Source organism: Esox lucius, chromosome 19 (genome assembly GCF_011004845.1).
Source record: "Esox lucius isolate fEsoLuc1 chromosome 19, fEsoLuc1.pri, whole genome shotgun sequence".
Classification (NCBI taxonomy): Eukaryota; Metazoa; Chordata; class Actinopteri; order Esociformes; family Esocidae; genus Esox; species Esox lucius.
The window spans coordinates 37644787-37667558 of record NC_047587.1 but is presented as its reverse complement, the minus strand read 5'-3'; the positions used below and the strand labels follow the sequence as shown (position 1 = coordinate 37667558).

Sequence of the window (22772 nt, the reverse complement as noted above, 5' to 3'; positions counted from 1 at the left end):
AACAGACTGCAAACGTCTGGGGACTGAGGAGACAAGTTGCTCAAGTTGATGAATAGGAATGTTTCTTTCTTGTCTAATACAGGCTTCTAGTTGCTCAACTGTCTTAGGTCTTCTTAGTCGCATCTTCCTCTTCATGATGCGCCAAATGTTTTCAATGGGTGAAAGATCTGGACTGCAGGCTGGCCATTTCAGTACCCGGATCCTTCTTCTATGCAGCCATGACATTGTAATTGTTGCAGTATGTGGTCTGGCATTGTCATGTTGGAAAATGCAAGGTCCTCCCTGAAAGAGACGACGTCTGGGTGAGAGCACATGTTGTTCTAGAACTTGGATATAACTGTCAGCATTGATGGTGCCTTTCCAGATGTGTAGGCTGCCCATGCCACACGCACTCATGCAACCCCATACCATCAGAGATGCAGGCTTCTGAACTGAGCGCTGATAACAACTTGGGTTGTCCTTGTCCTCTTTAATCCGGATGACATGGCGTCCCAGTTTTCCAAAATGAACTTCAAATTTTTATTTGTCTGACCACAGAACACTTTTCCACTTTGCCACAGTCCATTTTAAATGATCCTTGGCCCAGAGAAAATGCCTGCGCTTCTGGATCCTGTTTAGATACTGCTTCTTTTTTGACCTATAGAGTTTGAGCCTGCAACGGCGAATGGCAAGGTGGATTGTGTTCCCCCGACAATGTTTTTTGGAAGTATTCCTGAGCCCATGTTGTGATTTCCATTACAGTATCATTCCTGTATGTGATGCAGTGCCGTCTGAGGGCCTGAAGATCACGAGCATCCAGTTTGGTTTTCCGGCCTTGACCCTTACGCACAGATTTTTCCACATTCTCTGAATCTTTAGATATGATGCACTGTAGATGATGATAACTTCAAACTCTTTGCAATTTTTCTCTGAGAAACTCCTTTCTGATATTGCTCCACCATTTTTCGTCACAGCATTGGGGGAATTGGTAATCCTCTGCCCATCTTGACTTCTGAGAGACACTGCCACTCTGAGAGGCTCTTTATATACCCAATCATGTTGCCAATTGACATAATAAGTTGCAAACTGGTCCTCCAGCTGTTCCTTATCTGTACATTTAACTTTTCAGGCCTCTTATTGCTACCTGTCCCAACTTTTTTGGAATGTGTAGCTCTCATGAAATCCAAAATGAGCCAATATTTGGCATGACATTACAAAATGTCTCACTTTCAACATTTGATATGTTATCTATATTCTATTGTGAATTAAATATAAGTTTGAGATTTGTAAATTATTCCATTCCTTTTTTACTCACAATTTGTAGTGTCCCAACTTTTTTGGAATTGGGTTTGTATATATGTATGTATGTATGTATGTATATATGTATGTATATTTATGTGTGTGTGTATGTGTATGTGTATGTATATATATATATGTGTGTGTGTGTGTGGGTGTGTGTATACAGTGGGGAGAACAACTATTTGATAACCTGCAAAATCAGCAGTGTTTCTTACTTACTTACAAAGCATCTAGAGGTCTGTAAATGTTATCATAGGTACACTTCAACTGTGAGAGGCAGAATCTAAAACAAAAATCCAGAAAATCATATTGTATGATTTTGAAATAATTAATTTGCATTTTATTGCATGACATAAGTATTGGATCACCTACCAACCAGTGAGAATTTCTGTCTCTCACAGACCTGTTAGTTTTTCTTTAAGAAGCCCTCCTGTTCTCCACTCATTACCTGTATTAACTGCACCTGTTTGAACTGGTTACCTGTATAAAAGACACCTGTCCACACACTCAATTAAACAGACTCCAACCTCTCCACAATGGACAAGCCAAGAGAGCTGTGTAAGGACATCAGGGATAAAAATATAGCCCTGCACAAGGCTGGGATGAGCTACAGGACAATAGTCAAGCAGCTTGGTGAGAAGGCAACAACTGTTGGCGCATTTATTAGAAAATGGAAGAAGTTCAAGATGACGGTCAGTCTCCCTCGGTCTGGGGCTCCATGCAAGATCTCACCTCGTGGGGCATCAAAGATCATGAGGAAGTTGAGGGATCGGCCAAGAACTACATGGCAGGACCTGGTCAATGACTTGAAGAGAGCTGGGACCACAGTCTCAAAGAAAATCATTAGTAACACACTACGCCGTCATGGATTAAATTCCTGCAGCAAACGCAAGGTCCCCCTGCTCAAGCCAGCGTATGTCCAGGCCTGAAGTTTGCCAATGACCATCTGGATGATCCAGAGGAGGAATGGGAGAAGGTCAAGTAGTCTGATGAGACAAAAATAGAGCTTTTTGGTCTAAACTCCACTCGCAGTGTTTGGAGGAAGAAGAAGGATGAGTACAACCCCAAGAACACCATTCCTACCGTGAAGCATGGAGGTAGAAACATCATTCTTTGGGGATGCTTTTCTGCAAAGGGGACAGGACGACTGCACTGTATTGAGGGGAGGATGGATGGGGCCATGTATCGCGAGATCTTGGCCAACAACCTCCTCCCTCAGTAAGAGCATTGAAGATGGGTCGTGGCTGGGTCTTCCAGCATGACAACGACCCGAAACACACAGCCAGGGCAACTAAGAAGCAACTCAAGGTCCTGGAGTGGCCTAGCCAGTCTCCAGACCTGAACCCAATAGAAAATCTTTGGAGGGAGCTGAAAGTCTGTATTGGCCAGCGACAGCCCCGAAACCTGAAGGATCTGTATGGAGGAGTGGGCCAAAATCCCTGCTGCAGTGTGTGCAAACCTGGTCAAGAACTACAGGAAACGTATGATCTCTGTAATTGCAAACAAAGGTTTCTGTACCAAATATTAAGTTCAGCTTTTCCGATGTATGATCTTCAAAATCATACAATGTGATTTTCTGGATTTTTGTTTTAGATTTTGTCACTCAAAGTTGAAGAGTACCTATGATAAAATGTACAGACCTCTACATGCTTTGTAAGTGGGAAAACCTGCAAAATCGGCAGTGTATCAAATACTTGTTCTCCCCACTGTATGTGTATGTGTGTGTGTATATGGCTGAGAGGTGAAAAGATATACTCAAATATTTACAAAAATGTGAGGTGTGTACTTACTTTTGTGAGATACTGTATATGTGTGTGTGTGTGTGTGTGTGTATATGTGTGTGTATATGTGTGTGTGTATATATATATATATATATATATATATATATATATATATACACACACACACACACACACATTTGTAAATTTTCACTTAGGGGTGTACTCACTTTTGTTGGCAGCAGTTTAGACATTAATGGCCGTGTATTGAGTTATTTTGAGGGGACAGCAAATTTACACTGTTATACAAGCTGTACACTCACTACTTTACATTGTAGCAAAGTTTCATTTCTTCAGTGTTGTCACATGAAAAGATGTATTCAAGTATTTACAATAACGTGAGGGGTGTACTCGCTTCTGTGATATACTGTATATATGTATCAATGTATGTGTGTGTGTGTTTCTATATATATATAAACAAGTCTTAATCAAACCAATGCATAAACAAATTTGAATTAGAATTGCATGAAACAAGCCTTTGTTCTTTTTCCTCTTTGCCCCATGACAAAGTTAGCAAAATGATACAAGTTGCTAAATGGTCTATCTGAGGCAGAGAAGAGAGGTTCAGGTATTTTGTCGGTGACCTCTAGGTTGACCTCTAGGTTGACCTCTAGGTTTATCTCTAGGTTGGCCATGCGCACTATCAAGCTCCCCAACACCCGCACACTAACTTTGCAACTGCTGTTGAAAACAAACTCAAAAACAGGCAACTAAGTTAAAACTGCTCAAACAGAGATCTTATAATGTGCCAAAGAAAACATAACTGCAACATACAATCCACAACCAGCCAAAGGTGGTGTAAGAGAACGTTGACCAACTGCATTCTTTATTTGTATACAGAAACGTGCGTAACCAGTGGCTCTCTCTTCTCAGGTCTCTCCTCATCGGCCATTGTTGCCAGTCAACAAGCCTCCGCGCCCTCCATGTACCCCCCTGCACGGAGGTGAGAATGGTAAGCCAGAGCCAGACCTCATTCACCGTTCCACCACTGCGGACAGGCTGATGTAACTTAGGCTGCATTGACACAAGCAACCCTAATTCTTTTAAATCTGATATTTTTTGAGGAGTGCTTCGATTGGTCAAAGTCGTATGAGAGGAGAAAAATGTAAAAAAATATCTAAGGTCTCTGTTTAAACGCATCCACATTCAGGCCTGCACCCAACACAAAGTATTCGATCCAATGTCCACACACTTATATAGCTACTTTGGCACCATTAAACACATGCCACAGTCTGCGTCCCCCTCTGCTGGACAAAATGTTAACTACCATGAAAATATCACTGGGTGATTCTCTTGGCATGATTCCTATAACCTTGATTAAGCGATGATAATTAAAGGCCAGTCCTTTTGTTGAATGTTGATCGTGCATCTTACCTTCTGTCTAATCTCTTCCTGTCCCTCCCCCCACAGGGAGACCTGATTGGCTGACCCTTGCCTTGCATGGGGCCATGTGACTGGATCACATGAAGAAGCGTGCCGCGGAGCTCGTCTTTAGACATCAGTTCAATGGTGTTTGTTGTATTTTTAGTTGTTTCTGCCCAGTTGTTCCGGCCGCTCTGGTTCCTCCTCCATCCTCTTTTGCGATGGCCGACCCATGGACCCCCCCCCCACTCCCCCAGGGCCTACCAGAGAGCCCCTCCATCGACTCCTTTGCACTGCTAAAACATTCATGAATGGACTAAAATGCCTGAAAGAAGGCCAGACAAGACTGACTCCTTCTCATGGTGCAAAGTCCATTCCACGGGTGGTTGTTTTAGAACCTGGGGGGGGGGGGTTTGGGGTTCAAAATCACTACGTGGAAGTACAGATTCAATGGATTGTTGGCTTTAGAGTAGTGATGCTGCAGTTGGACTTGAGGAAGCATCCTCCATCTACTAACCTACCCATTAAACCGGAGGACAATTTAAAACATTCATTGCAATGGACCAATGTTTTTTTTTCTCTGGTTTTGTTTTTGGGGGAGATGAGAGTTCATTGTGTGGGCCAGAGGTGGGGGGTGGACTGAGAGGGCCCCGTCCCTCTTCAACACTCTGGGCTTTCTATGCAAGGCGAAGCTGCTCTTTTCCACACGTGGATAAAACCATCCGATCCTCCCTATCTGTTCAGTTTCAGAGGGAGGAACTCTAGAGTTCACGGTCAGTTGAATACATTTGATGTTTAGTTGTTTTGTGAAAAGTTTTCATCCGCCTACTTGAGTTCATTCAGAGAGTAAACAATATCCTTGTTTGTTGATGTTTTTTGTCCCTTTTTTGGCTTTTTATTTTTGGTGCGTCGTTTGTTTCACCAGAAGAGCCTTCACACTTCAATTTTTTTATTTTTTTGTAGATTCTTTTAGCAGGTTATTTGTCTTTCTTCCCCCTGGCTTGACAGCCATGTTTCCACATCGCTCTGACCCTGTGGTGACACTCCCTCTGCTGTTGGCTGCAGCATCCAACACTAACTGGTCCCTCTCAGTTGCGGCGGCAGCTGTCTTGCGGTTTCCTTTGCCAAAAGGGTCATTCCAGTTTACAAAGCAGCACCAATGCATCGGCTGCGGCACCCAGCGGTTGGCGGGCTTGGACGAGGGCACGTATCTGTGTCTGGAGGTACTTGGGCTTAGCGAGCGAAGAGGAACCGAGAGGGGATGCGGAGTCCAGAATAATTCTGGAGCTGTCCATGCTCTGTGGACCCCGAGGGACCGACCGGTCTCATCCATCCAGCAGAACTAGGCAGGGCGGAGTCTGGAGGAGCCAAAGGGGTCCGGGGAAGACAGACCATCCAGATGCTGCATCCGTTTTGGCTGTTGCAGGCCCTGACTCATTTCTGAGGGCACAGACACTGTTGGGGGAAGCCACGGGACTATGTGCGCAAGCGGTCTGCGATTGTGGGTGCCGATGGTAATCTCTCGTTTGGATCCCCGCAGGCCTGAATGGACATTGGGGAGGGGGTGCTCTATCCAGCCTCGCCCCGGAATGGTCAATGGCTGATCAGTGGATCTGGCCGCTCTGTAGTGTCCCTATGGTGCTGGAGAGGACAGGCAGCTCATTCCTGTATATTTATTCAAGGACTTGTAGCGACAGCACACTGTGTTACCGGGAGTTGGCCCAGGCCCCTGTACCGTTTTCCAAAATGGAATTTCTCCCACGCGCCCCACCCCTCCCCAGCTATCTCTGTCCATCTGTGTGCTGTGTGCCTGCTTTGTGTTAGATTGCACTGGTAACAAGCCCCGCACGACGTCCTTCCCGGCGGAGCCAGCCATGTGCACATCTGATGTGGGACAACTGTCCTTATCTGCCCCTTCTTCCTCGAGCACCGACTTCTCTCTTTCTCTCACTTGCATTCACTATGTGGTTTTCTGTATATATTGTACAGAGGAATTATTTTAAAAAGGTTGTTGGATGCTATCAGAATATTTCCTACTCTTTTTTTTGTTTTTTTTGTTGTTGTTGTTGCCTGTTAGCCTTTTTTTTCTACCATTGTTTATATAATATGAAAAAATTTAGCTGGTGTAACGGCTTTATAATTGTTTTATGCTTTAGTTTTATGCTTTAGTTTTTTTTTCCTCCCTCCCCAGACTCCAGCCATTCAGAAGCCGGTTTTCCCCTGACCCCGCCCCCTTAAGCCCACGATTCAGTTCCTTAATCGCGCGTGCTCCCAAGCCGCCTCCACCCGCCCCCAAATAATGTGGTCTTACATATCATTGTGACTCCGCTACTTTCTAGTCATTTTCGCTTTCCATGAGATGTTCCTCTGCGTTCAGTGTGGAGGTGGCGCTGCGTTGACCGACGAGGTGTGAAAATCGGTTGTTCCGTTACTGAGCATTACCCAGTAACCCTAACTGCGCCTGTAGGTGGCTCTGGACGACCGCGTCCACTTTACAACTCAAATGTAATGCGGACGGGAGAGATGGGCTGAGGGAAGAGCAGCTGCCTGGACGGCAGGGATGGAGAGTTACATTCTCCCACCGCATCCGGCCCTTTCTCACGTACTGGTCCCCCATTAAGACCGCCCCCTTGCCTGTAAATCAGATTCCATGTAACACTTTTATTGCCCTCTGTGGGTGCGCGGTGCTCACAAGTGCTGCACAGAAAATCTAAACTAATAAATTGGATTTGTGTTTTTTTTGCGCAGCATACATATGTGATTTGGTCAAGCCGGAGAGGATTAGTTGTTCATTGTGCTAGAGGTGTTGAATAACGATCTAAAAGCTTGTAAAGTGGCGTTCATTCGCCAACAGATCAGTCAAATGTTCAACTATCAATGGTCTGCATTTATGAACAATTGCATACTGATCTCAGAGCGATGCTGCCCTTGAGTCCATTCATACTCTTTTATACCATAATAGTTCTTCCTAATCAGACACATTCAATTTCATTTCATGCGAAACACTACTATGAGTCCTGTAGGCGCCGTAGAATTTTCATTACTAGAAAGGGCATCCCCATTCAAGTTAATGTTCAGCGATGGATGGTAATTTCATTTCTTTGTTATTCTGGCAATTCCATTTCTTGGTTCTCTCCCGTAATGATGTCTGTTCATAATGTGGTCTATGAATGTTTTGCAAAAAGTGGACTGGTTGATAGGCCCGAACCTCACCCCATGACTCTGTAATTGGATGCTGGCACACATTTTATTTAGTCCTTTTCTCCCATAAAAAATTTAGTTTTGATTGTTTTTTTTCTAAGTGCTTTTAACACATTCTGTATGGAGTGAGATACAAAGTAAGGTCAGAAAACAAGATTACATAGTAATAATGTCATTTTTAGCTGTTCTATGTCTCTTTGTCAAACCATATACCCTGTACCGGTGGCAAGTTGTTCAAAACAATAAGGAAAAAAGCGCTTGATTAAAAAACAAAAAAAAACATTGGGGGGGTTATTGTTTTTAGTATGTTGACAGTCGCCTGCCAGGGACAAGTGATTCATCATACTCCCACGGAAGCCATTGTTGAAGTGTCATCACAGGCGCTGCTTGGGTCAGGCTTTCCCTCTGTTCCTCCTGCCTAGGGGCGGAGGGAATGTTCTGGTGTGGGATGTCCACTTCCTGTTCCTCCTGCCTGGGGGCGGAGGGAATGTTCTGGTGTGGGATGTCCACTTCCTGTTCCTCCTGCCTGGGGGCGGAGGGAATGTTCTGGTGTGGGATGTCCACTTCCTGTTCCTCCTGCCTGGGGACGGAGGGGATGTTCTGGTGTGGGATGTCCTCATCCTGTTCCCTGATCAAAGCCCACCCCCACTTGTATTATCACAGCTAGCCCCGCCTCCAGAGTGGTGACTTAGTATCAGTTAGCGGTACTTGAAAGAAAGATGTTTACAGCTTTTTCTTTTTATTGCTATGTTTTGTTTTGGTTCATTCCCTCACTTGCTGGCCCTGCCTCAATGCTCTCCTTCCCCCAAGGGTTTCTCTCTTATGTAAAGTGTACATTGCCACGTTTCTTTTTTTTTATACAATACTGTAACTTGCCTTTGTACATTTAGGCAAAAAATAAATCTTTTTATGAGACAATCACTCCTGTCCCATATGTCTTGTCTGTTTTTATACATGAATGGGTAATGGGAAACACAACCTATCAGATCATTATTTAGTTGTAATGTCATTTTTCTGTTGAAAGACTAAGACATCTTAGTAAAATGTAATGAAGACAGACTTTTGCACTTTGGTTCATTATAATACATGCCATGTGCTGTCAACTCATCATTTCTTGATAATACTTATTATATCATGATAATGTATCACAGTGATGATTTCTGCTTGTTTAATATGGAAGTACAACAGATGGATGCATTCGATGTAGTTTTGCATTATCTGACTCAGTGAGTTTGCGTGTCAGCATATTATGTATTCTAGATACCACTTATGAGTTGCAATGATGCAAGTGTTACAATTAAGTAATTAAGCACAGAAGTATGGTCAATATACCGTGGATGAGAGCTGGTCTCAGGCACAATGCCTGATGCCGGACTTGTGCTAATGTACAGAGTTACCCTAATTTGCGTTTATACATTTCTAACTTCATTTTTCGTCACTTGGGCACTGATGAATATTGTGATGCAGTATGGCACATTCACCACAGTGGGGCTCTAGCTTACTGATTTAACTTTCCTATCATCCATTTTGAAAGCTGTTCAGGATTCAACTAAGAATGTGCTTTGCTTCGGAAGGAATGCCATTCAACAGACACCACACTATGAAATGTAGCCTATGTACAACAATGCCTTTACATGTCACCTTTCTCAAGCAGTGCATATGGTGAATGTGGACTTACTTTGTCCGTAGAGGTGAGCTGTGGGATATGGGTCATTGTGTTTTCTTGGTGTAGTTGGGATTTCCCAGCCTAGTACCAGGCTTATTTTTCAGCTTTCCGAGAAATCAGGTGACCGAGCCTGACTGACTCGTAATAAAAGCACCATACAAACACTCTAGCCTAGCTCACAGCAGTTGCCATGGAGACCCGGTTGGAAGTCGATGGGAAGAAGAGAGCCGTGTACCTTAATGAATGACCTACTCGAAGCGCAGTCCCAGGAGAATAGCTCTTTTGTTGGCTTATTTGCCTCTGGCTGTAGTAAAAGCAACTGTGTTCTACTTAACAGTTTATATTAAATTTTTACTTCGATAATGTGTAGTTTGAAATGTTCTGTCGGAGGCTGAGGGCAATTGTAACACATTAACACCTTGTAACATCTTACATGTTAAGCATGTCACATTAATGCAGTTTAAAATACAGTGTCAGTTACTCGCTGGTTTTGTCAGTGTGTTATTGGCCAATTGATTTTTTTCCCCTGGTTGCCTTTGTTATCCAAATGGGACCATTGTTTTCATTTTGTAACTGAAACAAGCAGTAAACATAAAAATCACTGTCTATTCCTTTTTGTAAGCAATCAACACTTGTTGCTTGATTTGTGTAAGCACGGTTGAAATAAAAATAGCATTTTTACAGCAGAAAGTAAAAAGGTAGCATGTATGAAATTGAGCAGGGGAGTAATGCTCTTTTAATTCCCCTGTCTTCCACATGTGGGTTAAATCCCATGTGTAGAGGCTTTAACTGCAGAAATGAACTACAGTGAATAAATAAATGACAATTTAGTGTTTTTCCTTCAAAAAAAGCAACAATCAAAAATCAATCACTGTTTTATGGGCTATTTCTCTATATATTCCATCTGCTTTATTTTGTTACCTAGGTCAGGGCATCAATTTCCAACAGTTCAATATATACAGTGGGGAGAACAAGTTTTTGATACACTGCCGATTTTGCAGGTTTTTCCACCTACAAAGCATTAAGAAGTCTGTACTTTTTATCATAGGTACTCTTTGACTGTGAGTGACAGAATCTAAAACAAAAATCTAGAAAATCACATTGTATGATTTTTAAGTAATTAATTTGCATTTTAAATTAAGACTCAGCCACAACCCTTTTTTAATTCTCTTACTGAGGGAGGAGGCTGTTGGCCAAGATCTCGTAATACATGGCCCATCCATCCTCCCCTCAATACGGTGCAGTCGTCCTGTCCCCTTTGCAGAAAAGCATCCCCAAAGAATGATGTTTCCACCTCCATGCTTCATGGTTGGGAGGGTGTTCTTGGGGTTGCTCATCCTTCTTCTTCCTCCAAACACTGCAAGTGGAGTTTAGACCAGAAAGCTCTATTTTTGTCTCATCAGACCACGTGACCTTCTCCCATTCCTCCTCTGGATCATCCAGATGGTCATTGGCAAACTTCAGACGGGCCTGGACATTCGCTGGCTTGAGCAGGGGGACCTTGCGTGCGCTGAAGGATTTTAATCCATGACGGCGTAGTGTGTTACTAATGGTTTTCTTTGAGACTATGGTCCCAGCTCTCTTAAGGTCATTGACCAGGTCCTGCCGTGTAGTTCTGGGCTGATCCCTCAACTTCCTCATGATCATTGATGTCCCACGAGGTGAGATCTTGCATGGAGCCCCAGACCGAGGGAGATTGATCATCATCTTGAACTTCTTACATTTTCTAATAATTACTCCAACAGTTGTTGCCTTCTCACCAAGCTGCTTGCTTATTGTCCTGTAGCCCATCCCAGCCTTGTGCAGGTCTACAATTCTATCCCTGATGTCCTTACACAGCTCTCTGGTCTTGGCCATTGTGGAAAGGTTGGAGTCTGTTTGATTGAGTGTGTGGACAGGTGTCTTTAATACAGATAACATGTTCAAACAGGTGCAGTTAATACAGGTAATGAGTGGAGAACAGGAGGGCTTCTTAAAGAAAAACTAACAGGTCTGTGAGAGCCGGAATTCTTACAGGTTGGTAGGTGATCCAATACTTATGTCATGCAATAAAATGCTATTTAATTATTAAAAAATCATCCAATGTGATTTTCTGGATTTTTTTTTTAGATTCCATCTCACAGTTGAAGTGTACCTATGATAAAAAATTACAGACCTCTACATGCTTTGTAAGTAGGAAAACCTGCAAAATCGGCAGTGTATCAAATACTTGTTCTCCCCACTATACATATATACAGTATCTCACAAAAGTGAGAACACCCCTCACATTATTGTAAATATTCAAGTATATCTTTTCATGTGTAGCTTATACCATACCATACCATCTTCTTCCGCTTATCCGGGGCCGGGTCGCGGGGGCAGCAGTCTAAGCAGGGATGCCCAGACTTCCCTCTCCCCAGACACTTCCTTCAGCTCTTCCGGGGGGACACCGAGGCGTTCCCAGGCCAGCCGGGAGACATAGTCCCTCCAGCGTGTCCTAGGTCTTCCCCGGGGTCTCCTCCTGGTGGGACGGGACCGGAACACCTTCCCAGGAAGGCTTTCCGGAGGCATCCGAAACAGATGCCCAAGCCACCTCAGCTGACCCCTCTCGATGTGGAGGAGCAGCGGCTCTACTCTGAGCTCCTCCCGGGTGACCGAGCTTCTCACCCTATCTCTAAGGGATCGCCCAGCCACCCTGCGGAGAAAGCTCATTTCGGCCGCCTGTATCCGGGATCTTGTCCTTTCGGTCATGACCCAAAGCTCATGACCATAGGTGAGAGTAGGAACGTAGATTGACCGGTAAATCGAGAGCTTTGCCTTGCGGCTCAGCTCTTTCTTTACCACGACAGACCGATACATCAACCGCATTACTGCAGAAGCTGCACCGATCCGTCTGTCAATCTCCCGTTCCTTCCTTCCCTCACTCGTGAACAGGACCCCTAGATACTTAAACTCCTCCACTTGAGGCAGGCACTCTCCACCAACCTCAAGTGGGCAAGCCACCCTTTTCCGACTGAGGACCAGCCAGGGGCCGGAGGGTGTCAGGTTTGGAGACCACACGATTTCGTCTCTGCTCTTTGCGGATGATGTTGTCGTGTTGGCCCCTTCAAGCCAGGACCTTCAGCATGCACTTGGATGGTTTGCAGCCGAGTGTGAAGCGGTGGGGATGAAAATCAGTACCTCCAAATCCGAGGCCATGGTCCTCAGTCGAATGTGTAGCTTGTATCAGTTTAAATTTGCTGTCTAAATAACTCAACACAGTCATTAATGTATAAACCGCTGGCAACAAAAGTGAGTACACCCCCAAGTGAAAATGTCCAAATTGGGCCCAAAGTGTCAATATATTGTGTGGCCACCATCATTTTCCAGCATTGCCTTAACCCTCTTGGGCATGGAGTTCACCAGAGCTTCACAGGTTGCCACTTGAGTCCTCTTTGACTCCTCCATGACGACATCACAGACCTAGTGGATGTTAGAGACCTTGCGCTCCTCCACCTTCAGTTTGAGAATGCCCCACAGATGCTCAATAGGGTTTAGGTCTGGAAACATGCTTGGCCAGTCCATCACCTTTACCCTCAGCTTCTTTAGCAAGGCACTGGTCGTCTTGGAAGTGTGTTTGGGGTCGTTTTCATGTTGGAATGTCAGAATTCATATGTCAATTTCCCAAAGACAACCTCTGGATATGAGGCTTGGCATGTGCACTCAACTTCTTTGGTCGACCATGGCGAGGCCTGTTCTGAGTGGAAGCTGTCCTGTTAACCTGTCCAGGGTCTTGGCCGCCGTGCTGCAGCTCCGTTTCAGGGTCTTGACAATCTTCTTATTGCCTAGGCCATCTTTATGTAGATCAATATATTTATTTTTTCAGATCCTCAGTGAGTTCTTTGCCATGAGGTGCCATGTTGAACTTCCAGTGACCAGTATGAGGGAGTGTGAGAGCGATAACACCAAATTTAACACACCTGCTCCCCATTCACACCTGAGACCTTGTAACACTAACGAGTCACATGACACCGGGGAGGGAAAATGGCTTATTGGGCACAATTTGGACATTTTCATTTAGGGGTGTACTCACTTTTGTTGCCAGCGGTTTAGACATTAATGGCTGTGTTGAGTTATTTTGAGGGGACAGCAAATTTACACTGTTATACAAGCTGTACACTCACTACTTTACATTGTAGCAAAGTCTCATTTCTTCAGTGTTGTTACATGAAAAGATATACTCAAATATTTACAAAAATCTTATGGGGTGTACTCACTTTTGTGAGATACTGTATTTATTTAGACGATTTGCCATGAGACTCGAAATTGAGCTGGAATGCATCCTGTTCTTTGATAGTCATTTAGATATCTCTAGAAATTGATTGGACATGATTTATAAAGACATACATCTGTCTATAAAAGGTTCCACACTTCAGGGTGAATGTCAAAGCAAAAAACCAAGCTGTGAAGTCAAATGAACTCTCTGTAGAACCCTCTTGAGATTGAGGAAATGTTTTGAGGCATAGATCTGGTAAGGTTATACAAAACATTTTAAATCATGCAACGTTCCCAGGAGAGAAGTGGGCTCCATCATTATGAAACAGAGGTTTTCAACTAACAAGACTTCCTAAACATGACTGTCTGGCCAGACAAAGAAACCAGGAAAGAATGGTTTTGGTAAGGAGGTGACCAAGAACACAACGGCCGCTATCAGAGCTTCAGAGTTTCACAGCAGAGCTTTATGGTTGAGTGGTTTGACATAACCCACTACTGACTACAAGCCATATGACATTCTGCCTGAATGACTCAAAGAGCATGAGAAAAAAGATTATCTGGTCTATCGATACCAAAACCAAACGACAGGGCCTGTATGCAAAGCACTACACCTGGCAAAAACAAGGTACCATTCATCACATGGATGAAACCATCCCAGTGGACAGGGAAACAGAATGAACAGAACAAGTCCCTTGGGGAAAACCTGATCTACAGCACTCCGACTAGAGAGAAGATTAATCTGTCAAACATAGCCAGACCAGACTCACACAGCCAAGACAACAGTGGTGACTTTGGGACACGTCTGTGAATGTCCTGGTGTGGATCAGCCAAAGACCAGGCTTAAACCCCATTGAATGTCTCTGGAGACCTGAAGATTGCAGTTCACCAACAATCCCCATCCAACCTGACAAAGCCTTTGAGGATCGGCAAGGAAGAATGGAAGAAACTGCCCAAATCCAGATGGGTAAGTACAGTCATACCTAAGATGACTTAAAGCTTTTGTTATTGCAAAATATAAAAGCTTTAATAACAGAAAAAAGGCATGTAATCAATTCTAAGTTATGTCTATAACAACAAAATGTGTAGGAAGTGAATGGGTCTGAATACTTTCGAAGGCACTGTATATGGTTTGGATGATTAGAAGACATACTTTCTCATAATAGAACTGGTGGAATGTTGCGTGTACTTTCAAAAGACACCAGTCCAGGACTAGACAAACTTTCTTCTAAGAAAGCCTGAATCATTTGTCATTTTTGTTATATCTATAGCAACAATTATTTTACATATTGAATACTGAAGGTATGTGGTATATTGAGAACCAATTGGAACACCAGAGTAACAAGACAACACCAACATCAATGTACACAATTAACATTCATGTACTCATCGAAATATTTACATGCACAATGATAATAAAAAAGGTTCGAAATAATATTAAAGCCACAAAGAGACCTAGAAATGTTTAAATATCAGTGTTATACTCATTCTGAGGGCAATGTCTTTGCATGGAGGGGAAGAGAAGTCAGTGATCATTGTTGCTCTTGTTCCTCTCCATGTTGATTGGTTCCCACACACAAGTTGTGTATCCCTATATCAAAGATTGTCTGCTTTTGCAGAGTTTTTACAAGCAAGTTTGAATAATGGTGGTAAAGAATAAACAAGAATGCCCTAGAAAGTGCTGCATTGCATAACTTTACCTATACAGACAGGTAGCCCAGTGATCAAAACATCTGGCAAATAAATAAGATTTGCTATATTGATTCCCTTCAAGTTAACAAACAGTTTCTTTCCCTGTGCTCCTCAACAACCTTCCATCTGTCCAATAGAAACTAAACACAATTTTCTCTACATCAAGCCATCTCCACACAGTGCCATTATACTACACCTAAAATGCTGCTCATCTACCTGTATCAAGACAGATGCATTGACCGGAACTGTAATAGTTGTACACTCACCTAAAGGATTATTAGGAACACCATACTAATACTGTGTTTGACCCCCTTTCGCCTTCAGAACTGCCTAAATTCTACGTGGCATTGATTCAACAAGGTGCTGAAAGCATTCTTTAGAAATGTTGGCCCATATTGATGGGATAGCATCTTGCAGTTGATGGAGATTTGTGGGATGCACATCCAGGGCACGAAGCTCCCGTTCCACCACATCCCAAAGATGCTCTATTGGGTTGAGATCTGGTGACTGTGGGGGCCATTTCAGTACAGTGAACTCATTGTCATGTTCAAGAAACCAATTTGAAATGATTCGCGCTTTGTGACATGGTGCATTATCTTGCTGGAAGTAGCCATCAGAGGATGGGTACATGGGATGGACATGGTCAGAAACAATGCTCAGGTAGGCCATGGCATTTAAACGATGCCCAATTGGCACTAAGGGGACTAAAGTGTGCCAAGAAAACATCCCCCACACCATTACACCACCACCACCAGCCTGCACAGTGGTAACAAGGCACGATGGATCCATGTTCTCATTCTGTTTACGCCAAATTCTGACTCCATCTGAATGTCTCAACAAAAATCGAGACTCATCAGACCAGGCAACATTCTTCCAGTCTTCAACTGTCCAATTTTGGTGAGCTCATGCAAATTGTAGCCTCTTTTTCTATTTGTTGTGGAGATGAGTGGTACCTGGTGGGGTCTTCTGCTGTTGTAGCCCATCCGCCTCAAGGTTGTACGAGTGGTTATTTCAGTCAAAGTTGCTCTTCTATCAGCTTGAATCAGTCGGCCCATTCTCCTCTGACCTCTAGCATCAACAAGGCATTTTCGCCCACAGGACTGCCGCATACTGGATGTTTTTCCCTTTTCACACCATTCTTTGTAAACCCTAGAAATGGTTGTGCGTGAAAATCCCAGTAACTGAGCAGATTGTGAAATACTCAGACCGGCCCATCTGGCACCAACAATCATGCCACGCTCGAAATTGCTTAAATCACCTTTCTTTCCCATTCTGACATTCAGTTTGGAGTTCAGGAGATTGTCTTGACCAGGACCACACCCCTAAATGCATTGAAGCAACTGCCATGTGATTGGTTGATTAGATAATTGCATTCATGAGAAATTGAACAGGTGTTCCTAATAATCCTTTAGGTGAGTGTATATCAAGTCTAAATTAATGTATCAGATCTTCTCACTGCTCATATCCCATTAGCTTTTATGTATGCCACCCATTATGTATTACTTGTATACAGTGTCAACTCTGTTTACATTCTGTGTGTTCTGTTCCTACAATATATGTTGTCTGCCAGTACCAGCACCTTTACACCAAGCAAAATGTTAGTTATGTGTACAGTATATGTACTTAATGAATAAATGTGATTTTCTAAATTTCAGAAAACATATAATAGTGTAAAAAGGCCATAGAGAGTGAGGGGAAAATAGCCCTTTATTTGCTTTGTAAGATCACATTTAGGTCTTTATCACACCTGGAAGTAAAGAGAGACTTTTATGACCCATAGTCTTGGATGGAGAGGGTCTGGTGGCGCTAATATCACTTTCACATCATATTATTCCTTACAAAGGTTTTATATTATCCCTTTAAAAAAGAAAAATATTCTTTCCCTGTTCTTGTCACCATGCACATTGTACACTGATGCGCCAAAACATTGACCACTCACAGGTGAAGCAGATAATGTTGATCATGTCCTAACAAGGGCACATGTTAAGATCTGGGAAGATTAGATGATCAGCAAACAATCAGTTCTCGTAGTCAACGTGTTGGATGCCGGAGAAATGGAGGGAGTAAAGACCTGAGTGACTTTGACAAGGGCCAGACGACTGGGTCAGAGCATCCCCGAAACAACAAGGCTTGTGGGGTGCTCCTGGTCAGCAGTGAGTACCTACCAACAGTGGTCCGAGGAGGGACAAACCACAAACCTGGCGGCCGGGTCATCGATGCATGAGTGCAACCAAGGCTATCTCGTCTGATCAAAACTGACAGAAGGATTATTGTGGCACTAGTCACAGAAAATGTGAATGAGTGTTATGGGAGGAATGTATCACAACACACAGTGCTTTGCATCCTGCAGCTTAGAGGGCTGCACTCTGGTCAGAGTGCCCATGATGACCCCTGTCTGCTGTCGAAGCACACTGGATCTTGAAGCAGTGGAAGAAGGTGGCCTGGTCCGATGAGTCCTGTTTTCTTTTACATCACATCACACAGTCGTGTACATGTGCGCTGTTTACCTGGGGAAGGTGTGATGACACCAGGATGCGCTGTGGAGGGAGGTGGCACATGACAATTTGACATGTGCCACCTACCCAAACATCTTTCCAGATCAGGTACACCCCTTCATGGCAATAGTATTCCCTGATGGCAGTGGCCTCTTTCAGCAGGATAATGTGCCCTGCCACACTGCACACATGGTTTGAGGAACATGATGATGAGTTTAGGGTGTTGCCTTGGCCTCCAAATTCCCCAGATCTCAATCTGATTGAGCACCTGTGGGATGTGCTGGACCAACAAGTCCAATCCATGGCAGCTCCACCTCCCAACTTACAGGACTTGAAAGTTCTGCTGCTTATATTCTTGGATAGATGGTTGCAGCGATGTTCACGTGTTTTGGAATGGCGTCTAGCTGCCTTCTCTTTTAGGAGATTTTTCTTCTGATCTAAAACATATTTTCTTCTGTACCATTAAATTGAAATCTTCCATTGTTATTATATTGTCTTGCTAGCTTATCTCGCTGCTTCATCCACAAACAAGAGTAGCATTACAAAGCTGTCCACAAGTGAGACCAAGGACTCTGAGAGATCTGAAGAGATTTGCATAGAAGTATGGTCTCAGATGCCTTGTTTATTGTTCTTCCACCTCATCTATATTTTCAGTATAAGTTCAAAATGATAAACAACAATTACATTTTCCCATAGCTTTTTCCATAGCAAACCAAGGAGGCCTTACATTTCGAGGGCACTGTATTCTTTGACAGATTGTTGAAAGAGTAATTATCTTACAATGTAATAGTAGAACAAATCTAGATGTTCTATCAAATTATGTAAACTATTAAAGGCCCAGTGTAGTACTTTTTATAAGTAATCATTTTTGTCGGACCACATAAGCGGTGCCGGCCAAGAAGAGTGAATGTCACTCACTCACTCACTGACTGACTGACTGCCTGACTGACAGACTGAGTGAGTGACTGAGTGACTACCCCTTGTTAAATATCGTAGTGGTTAAAAATGCGCACTATCAACCAATAGGTTCTGCGGTCGAGCTTCATTACAGTCAAAACAAATGATGCATTAGGATTTGTTCAGGATTGACAAAAACATCACTGGCTACAACCTTCAGTAGCTACATTATAGGAAGCCTCAAACAAAACTGTTGCTATATTGCTATATGGTTATATAGCGACTCTTTCTGGTGCATTTTCGAAGTACGCATCCGTGCATGCTTTTTGGGGTAATATAGGCTAGATCACCCACTTGGGCAGTAAAAGAGTAGGGGTTTTCACGATTCTCTCATCTTTTCACTTGACGAAAAAGTCAGTTATCATCACCTATATTGATATTTCTTTCATCAATGTAATTCACGAATGAAAGAAAAACTAAGTGTTGTGCCATGAAATGAAATAGCTTTGGCAGTGTACCTAAAGTTCATATTCAGTCTCACCAGAATTTGCTCAATTCTTATGGCTATTCCAATTAGTAAGTTAGTATATACTAGTAAGCTTATTACTGGCTAATAAGCTGTTAAAATGGCTAGTGGCAAAAGCCATACAGGTCATATATGCTATTTGTGGGGGAGGTAAACTTAATAAGAAACGTTAGTCAGTTTAACACAATGCTTAATTGTGTCTAGTGAAATATTCAGACTTGGCGTGATGTTAATACGTGACAAAATGTTGTAATGTCGAGATGCTATACTGACACCGGTACCCTTATACTGTAGCTATGTGGTGTAGTGGTTAAAGACAGAGACACTCTCGTGGGAGACATGGGTTTAAATCCAGGAGGAGCAACAACGTTTCTCCCTTCTAATTGTAGGCCGGTTGAACTAGGGTTGCCTGGTTCCTTTTCTGGTTTGTAATTATATTTACACACTAGATGAGTGTTTCTCAACAGGGGCAGTACCGCCCCCCAGGGGGCATTCAGAGTAAGACGGGGGGCGCTGGAAGCAATATTTTGGAACAGGTGGCATTGAGGTGCCCTTGGGGGGCATTTGTTTTAAGCCGAGTTTACACATAAGATTCACAACAATACGAGTATTAAGTTTCTTGCAAAAAACTGTGGTCTGCAACATTAAAACCTGCCAGTTTCGGCCACTGCGACTGGATAAGACAGTGCATCGTAATTCTTCTTCTCTTCAGTGTTGCTGTCAGATTCTTATGGCACGGCTCCATGCTGCCTTCAAGGGAACAGGACATCAGAGTACCTTCTATAACATTTCATCCACATGGTGTTTAATTACAAACCAGAATGATTAGAATGAACTACAAAGGATTCTGAAACATCCAAAACATATATCACCTCTTACAAAACAATTGTCTGAGCTACTAGGCACCTTATTCCATCTCTTGATCTCTCTTTTTTCTTTCTATTTCTCTATATACACTCACCTAAAGGATTATTAGGAACACCTGTTCAATTTCTCATTAATGCAATTATCTAATCAACCAATCACATGACAGTTGCTTCAATGCATTTAGGGGTGTGGTCCTGGTCAAGACAATCTCCTGAACTCCAAACTGAATGTCAGAATGGGAAAGAAAGGTGATATTAGCAATTTTGAGCGTGGCATGGTTGTTGGTGCCAGACGGGCCGGTCTGAGTATTTCACAATCTGCTCAGTTACTGGGATTTTCACGCATAACCATTTCTAGGGTTTACAAAGAATGGTGTGAAAAGGGAAAAACATCCAGTATGCGGCAGACCTGTGGGCGAAAATGCCTTGTTGATGCTAGAGGTCAGAGGAGAATGGGCTGACTGATTCAAGCTGATAGAAGAGCAACTTTGACTGAAATAACCACTCGTTACAACCGAGGTATGCAGCAAAGCATTTGTGAAGCCACAACACGCACAACCTTGAGGCGGATGGACTACAACAGCAGAAGACCCCACCGGGTACCACTCATCTCCACTACAAATAGGAAAAAGAGGCTACAATTTGCACGAGCTCACCAAAATTGGACAGTTGAAGACTGGAAGAATGTTGCCTGGTCTGATGAGTCTCGATTTCTGTTGAGACATTCAGATGGTTGAGTCAGAATTTGGCGTAAACAGAATGAGTACATGGATCCATCATGCCTTGTTACCACTGTGCAGGCTGGTGGTGGTGGTGTAATGGTGTGGGGGATGTTTTCTTGGCACACTTTAGGCCCCTTAGTGCCAATTGGGCATTGTTTAAATGCCATGGCCTACCTGAGCATTGTTTCTGACCATGTCCATCCCTTTATGACCACCATGTACCCATCCTCTGATGGCTACTTCCAGCAGGATAATGCACCATTTCCCAAAGCTCGAATCATTTCAAATTGGTTTCTTGAACATGACAATGAGTTCACTGTACTGAAATGGCCCCCACAGTCACCAGATCTCAACCCAATAGAGCATCTTTGGGATGTGGTGGAACGGGAGCTTCGTGCCCTGGATGTACATCCCACAAATCTCCATCAACTGCAAGATGCTATCCTATCAATATGGGCCAACATTTCTAAAGAATGCTTTCAGCACCTTGTTGAATCCATGCCACGTAGAATTAAGGCAGTTCTGAAGGCGAAAGGGGGTCAAACACAGTATTAGTATGGTGTTCCTAATAATCCTTTAGGTGAGTGTATGTACATGTAATGTATCTCTCTATCAGTATCACACACAGTATAATTTAATAATGTAATATATTGATTGATCCCTTAAGAAAATTAAAATAATTGGTTCACAGTCACATAAACTGAGTGTTCCACGACCTTAGACCAGACAGACATTTTGATGAAGCTACTGTAGAAGCACAAAAAAATACAGGAGGCGGGAGCAGTTATTAAGCCACTACCCACTGCGCTCGTGGATGGAGAGCGCAACAAGTTTTATTTGATCCTCTCCGTTCTCTTGCCTTCGTGTAGACAGCTCGTCAACTCCGACAGCCGCTTGTCCCCTCATAGTCTTTAAAAAAAAAACATTTCTACTTTACACTACGGATGTCTTACTTTCGAAGACCATTATGTGGACATTCATCCCAATTCACTCTCTGATTCTGCCGCGGAAATGAAATACTCTACAGCGTAGCTACGGCTTCCACGGTAGGTTTTATCCACCTCGAGAACGAAATAGCGGTAGATTTTCTTTCTGCTCGGTGTTCCTGCTACGGTATCTCGCAGTGCTTTTTCTGTGTAGACGTGTTATGAATGTAATTTTGAGTGATATGAATGTAATTAACAGCGGATTCAAGACGGACACTAACATTATAAGTATGTTATTACATAACGGAGGTTTGTGCTCCTAATTATCATTCTGAATATACTGATAATGAAGTATTGAATCAACACACAACAGTACTGTGGTAGTTTATGCACTCATTTTAACCGTATATAGCTAAACATTTTGTTTTGAAATGATTTGTTTGTGAAAATGTTAAATGCATTCAATGCTACCTTTGAGCAGTGCTCTCCCGTTGAGAAGAACGTTGAACACGGTGTGCAAAGTGTGTTCCAATGTGTTGACAATAGGAAATCACATGGCAGCTATAATAGAGTGCAAGGTTCTCGGTAATCTCTCTTTTGGGAATGGAAACTTGTCACCCAGCACATGATGATGTTCCACTTGTGGGCGGTCTGTTAGGTATGTAGTTGGGTTATTATGATTAGCCAACAGCTCTATGTAGCTTCATTTATATACTGACAGGAATTTTCTAATTAAGCAATAAGGTATGAGGGGTGTGATATATTGCCTATAGCCTATCCTCTTAGCCATGGTATATTGGCAATATACCGCAAACCCCCAAGATGCATTATTATAGATCATAAGCTGGTTGCCAAATCAGTTATAACAGTAAATAATTGTGATGTCAAAGCAACACTGAAAAAAGTGTTACCAGCTGTTCATCCAATTCATTTTTTAATTCCATTTAGTTTAAAATGATTAGTTTAGTTGTAGAACCAGATATTTTAGTGTAAAGCCAAATATTTCAGTTTCATTTAATGTACTTTTTTTGGGGTTGACCCAAAAGGGATTTGGTAACACCAGCAACATTTCCCAGAAAGCATTGCTGCAAGAAATTTGTTGTAATATCTTCTGTTATACATGCACACATTGA

General features: G+C 43.0%; 2 protein-coding genes across 6 annotated transcripts in view; both read left to right on the top strand.

Annotated features, from left to right (window-relative positions):
- znf609a (zinc finger protein 609a) overlaps window positions 1-8540 on the top strand; it is a 137987-nt gene extending 129447 nt beyond the window's left edge. For all 5 annotated transcript variants that reach the window (XM_010883931.4, XM_010883933.4, XM_029115085.2 and 2 more), the window contains 2 exons: window positions 3930-4008; window positions 4467-8540. In XM_010883931.4, the coding sequence (XP_010882233.1) occupies window positions 3930-4003 (74 nt within the window). In that variant the 3' untranslated portion in view covers window positions 4004-4008; window positions 4467-8540. The remainder of the gene's footprint in view (window positions 1-3929; window positions 4009-4466) is intronic.
- A 12979-nt stretch (window positions 8541-21519) lies between these two features.
- Window positions 21520-22772, top strand: part of LOC105018476 (GRAM domain-containing protein 2A) — a 47639-nt gene continuing 46386 nt past the window's right edge. The window contains exon 1 of the mRNA XM_010883934.4: window positions 21520-21759. The gene's annotated coding sequence lies outside the window, so the exon portion shown is untranslated. The remainder of the gene's footprint in view (window positions 21760-22772) is intronic.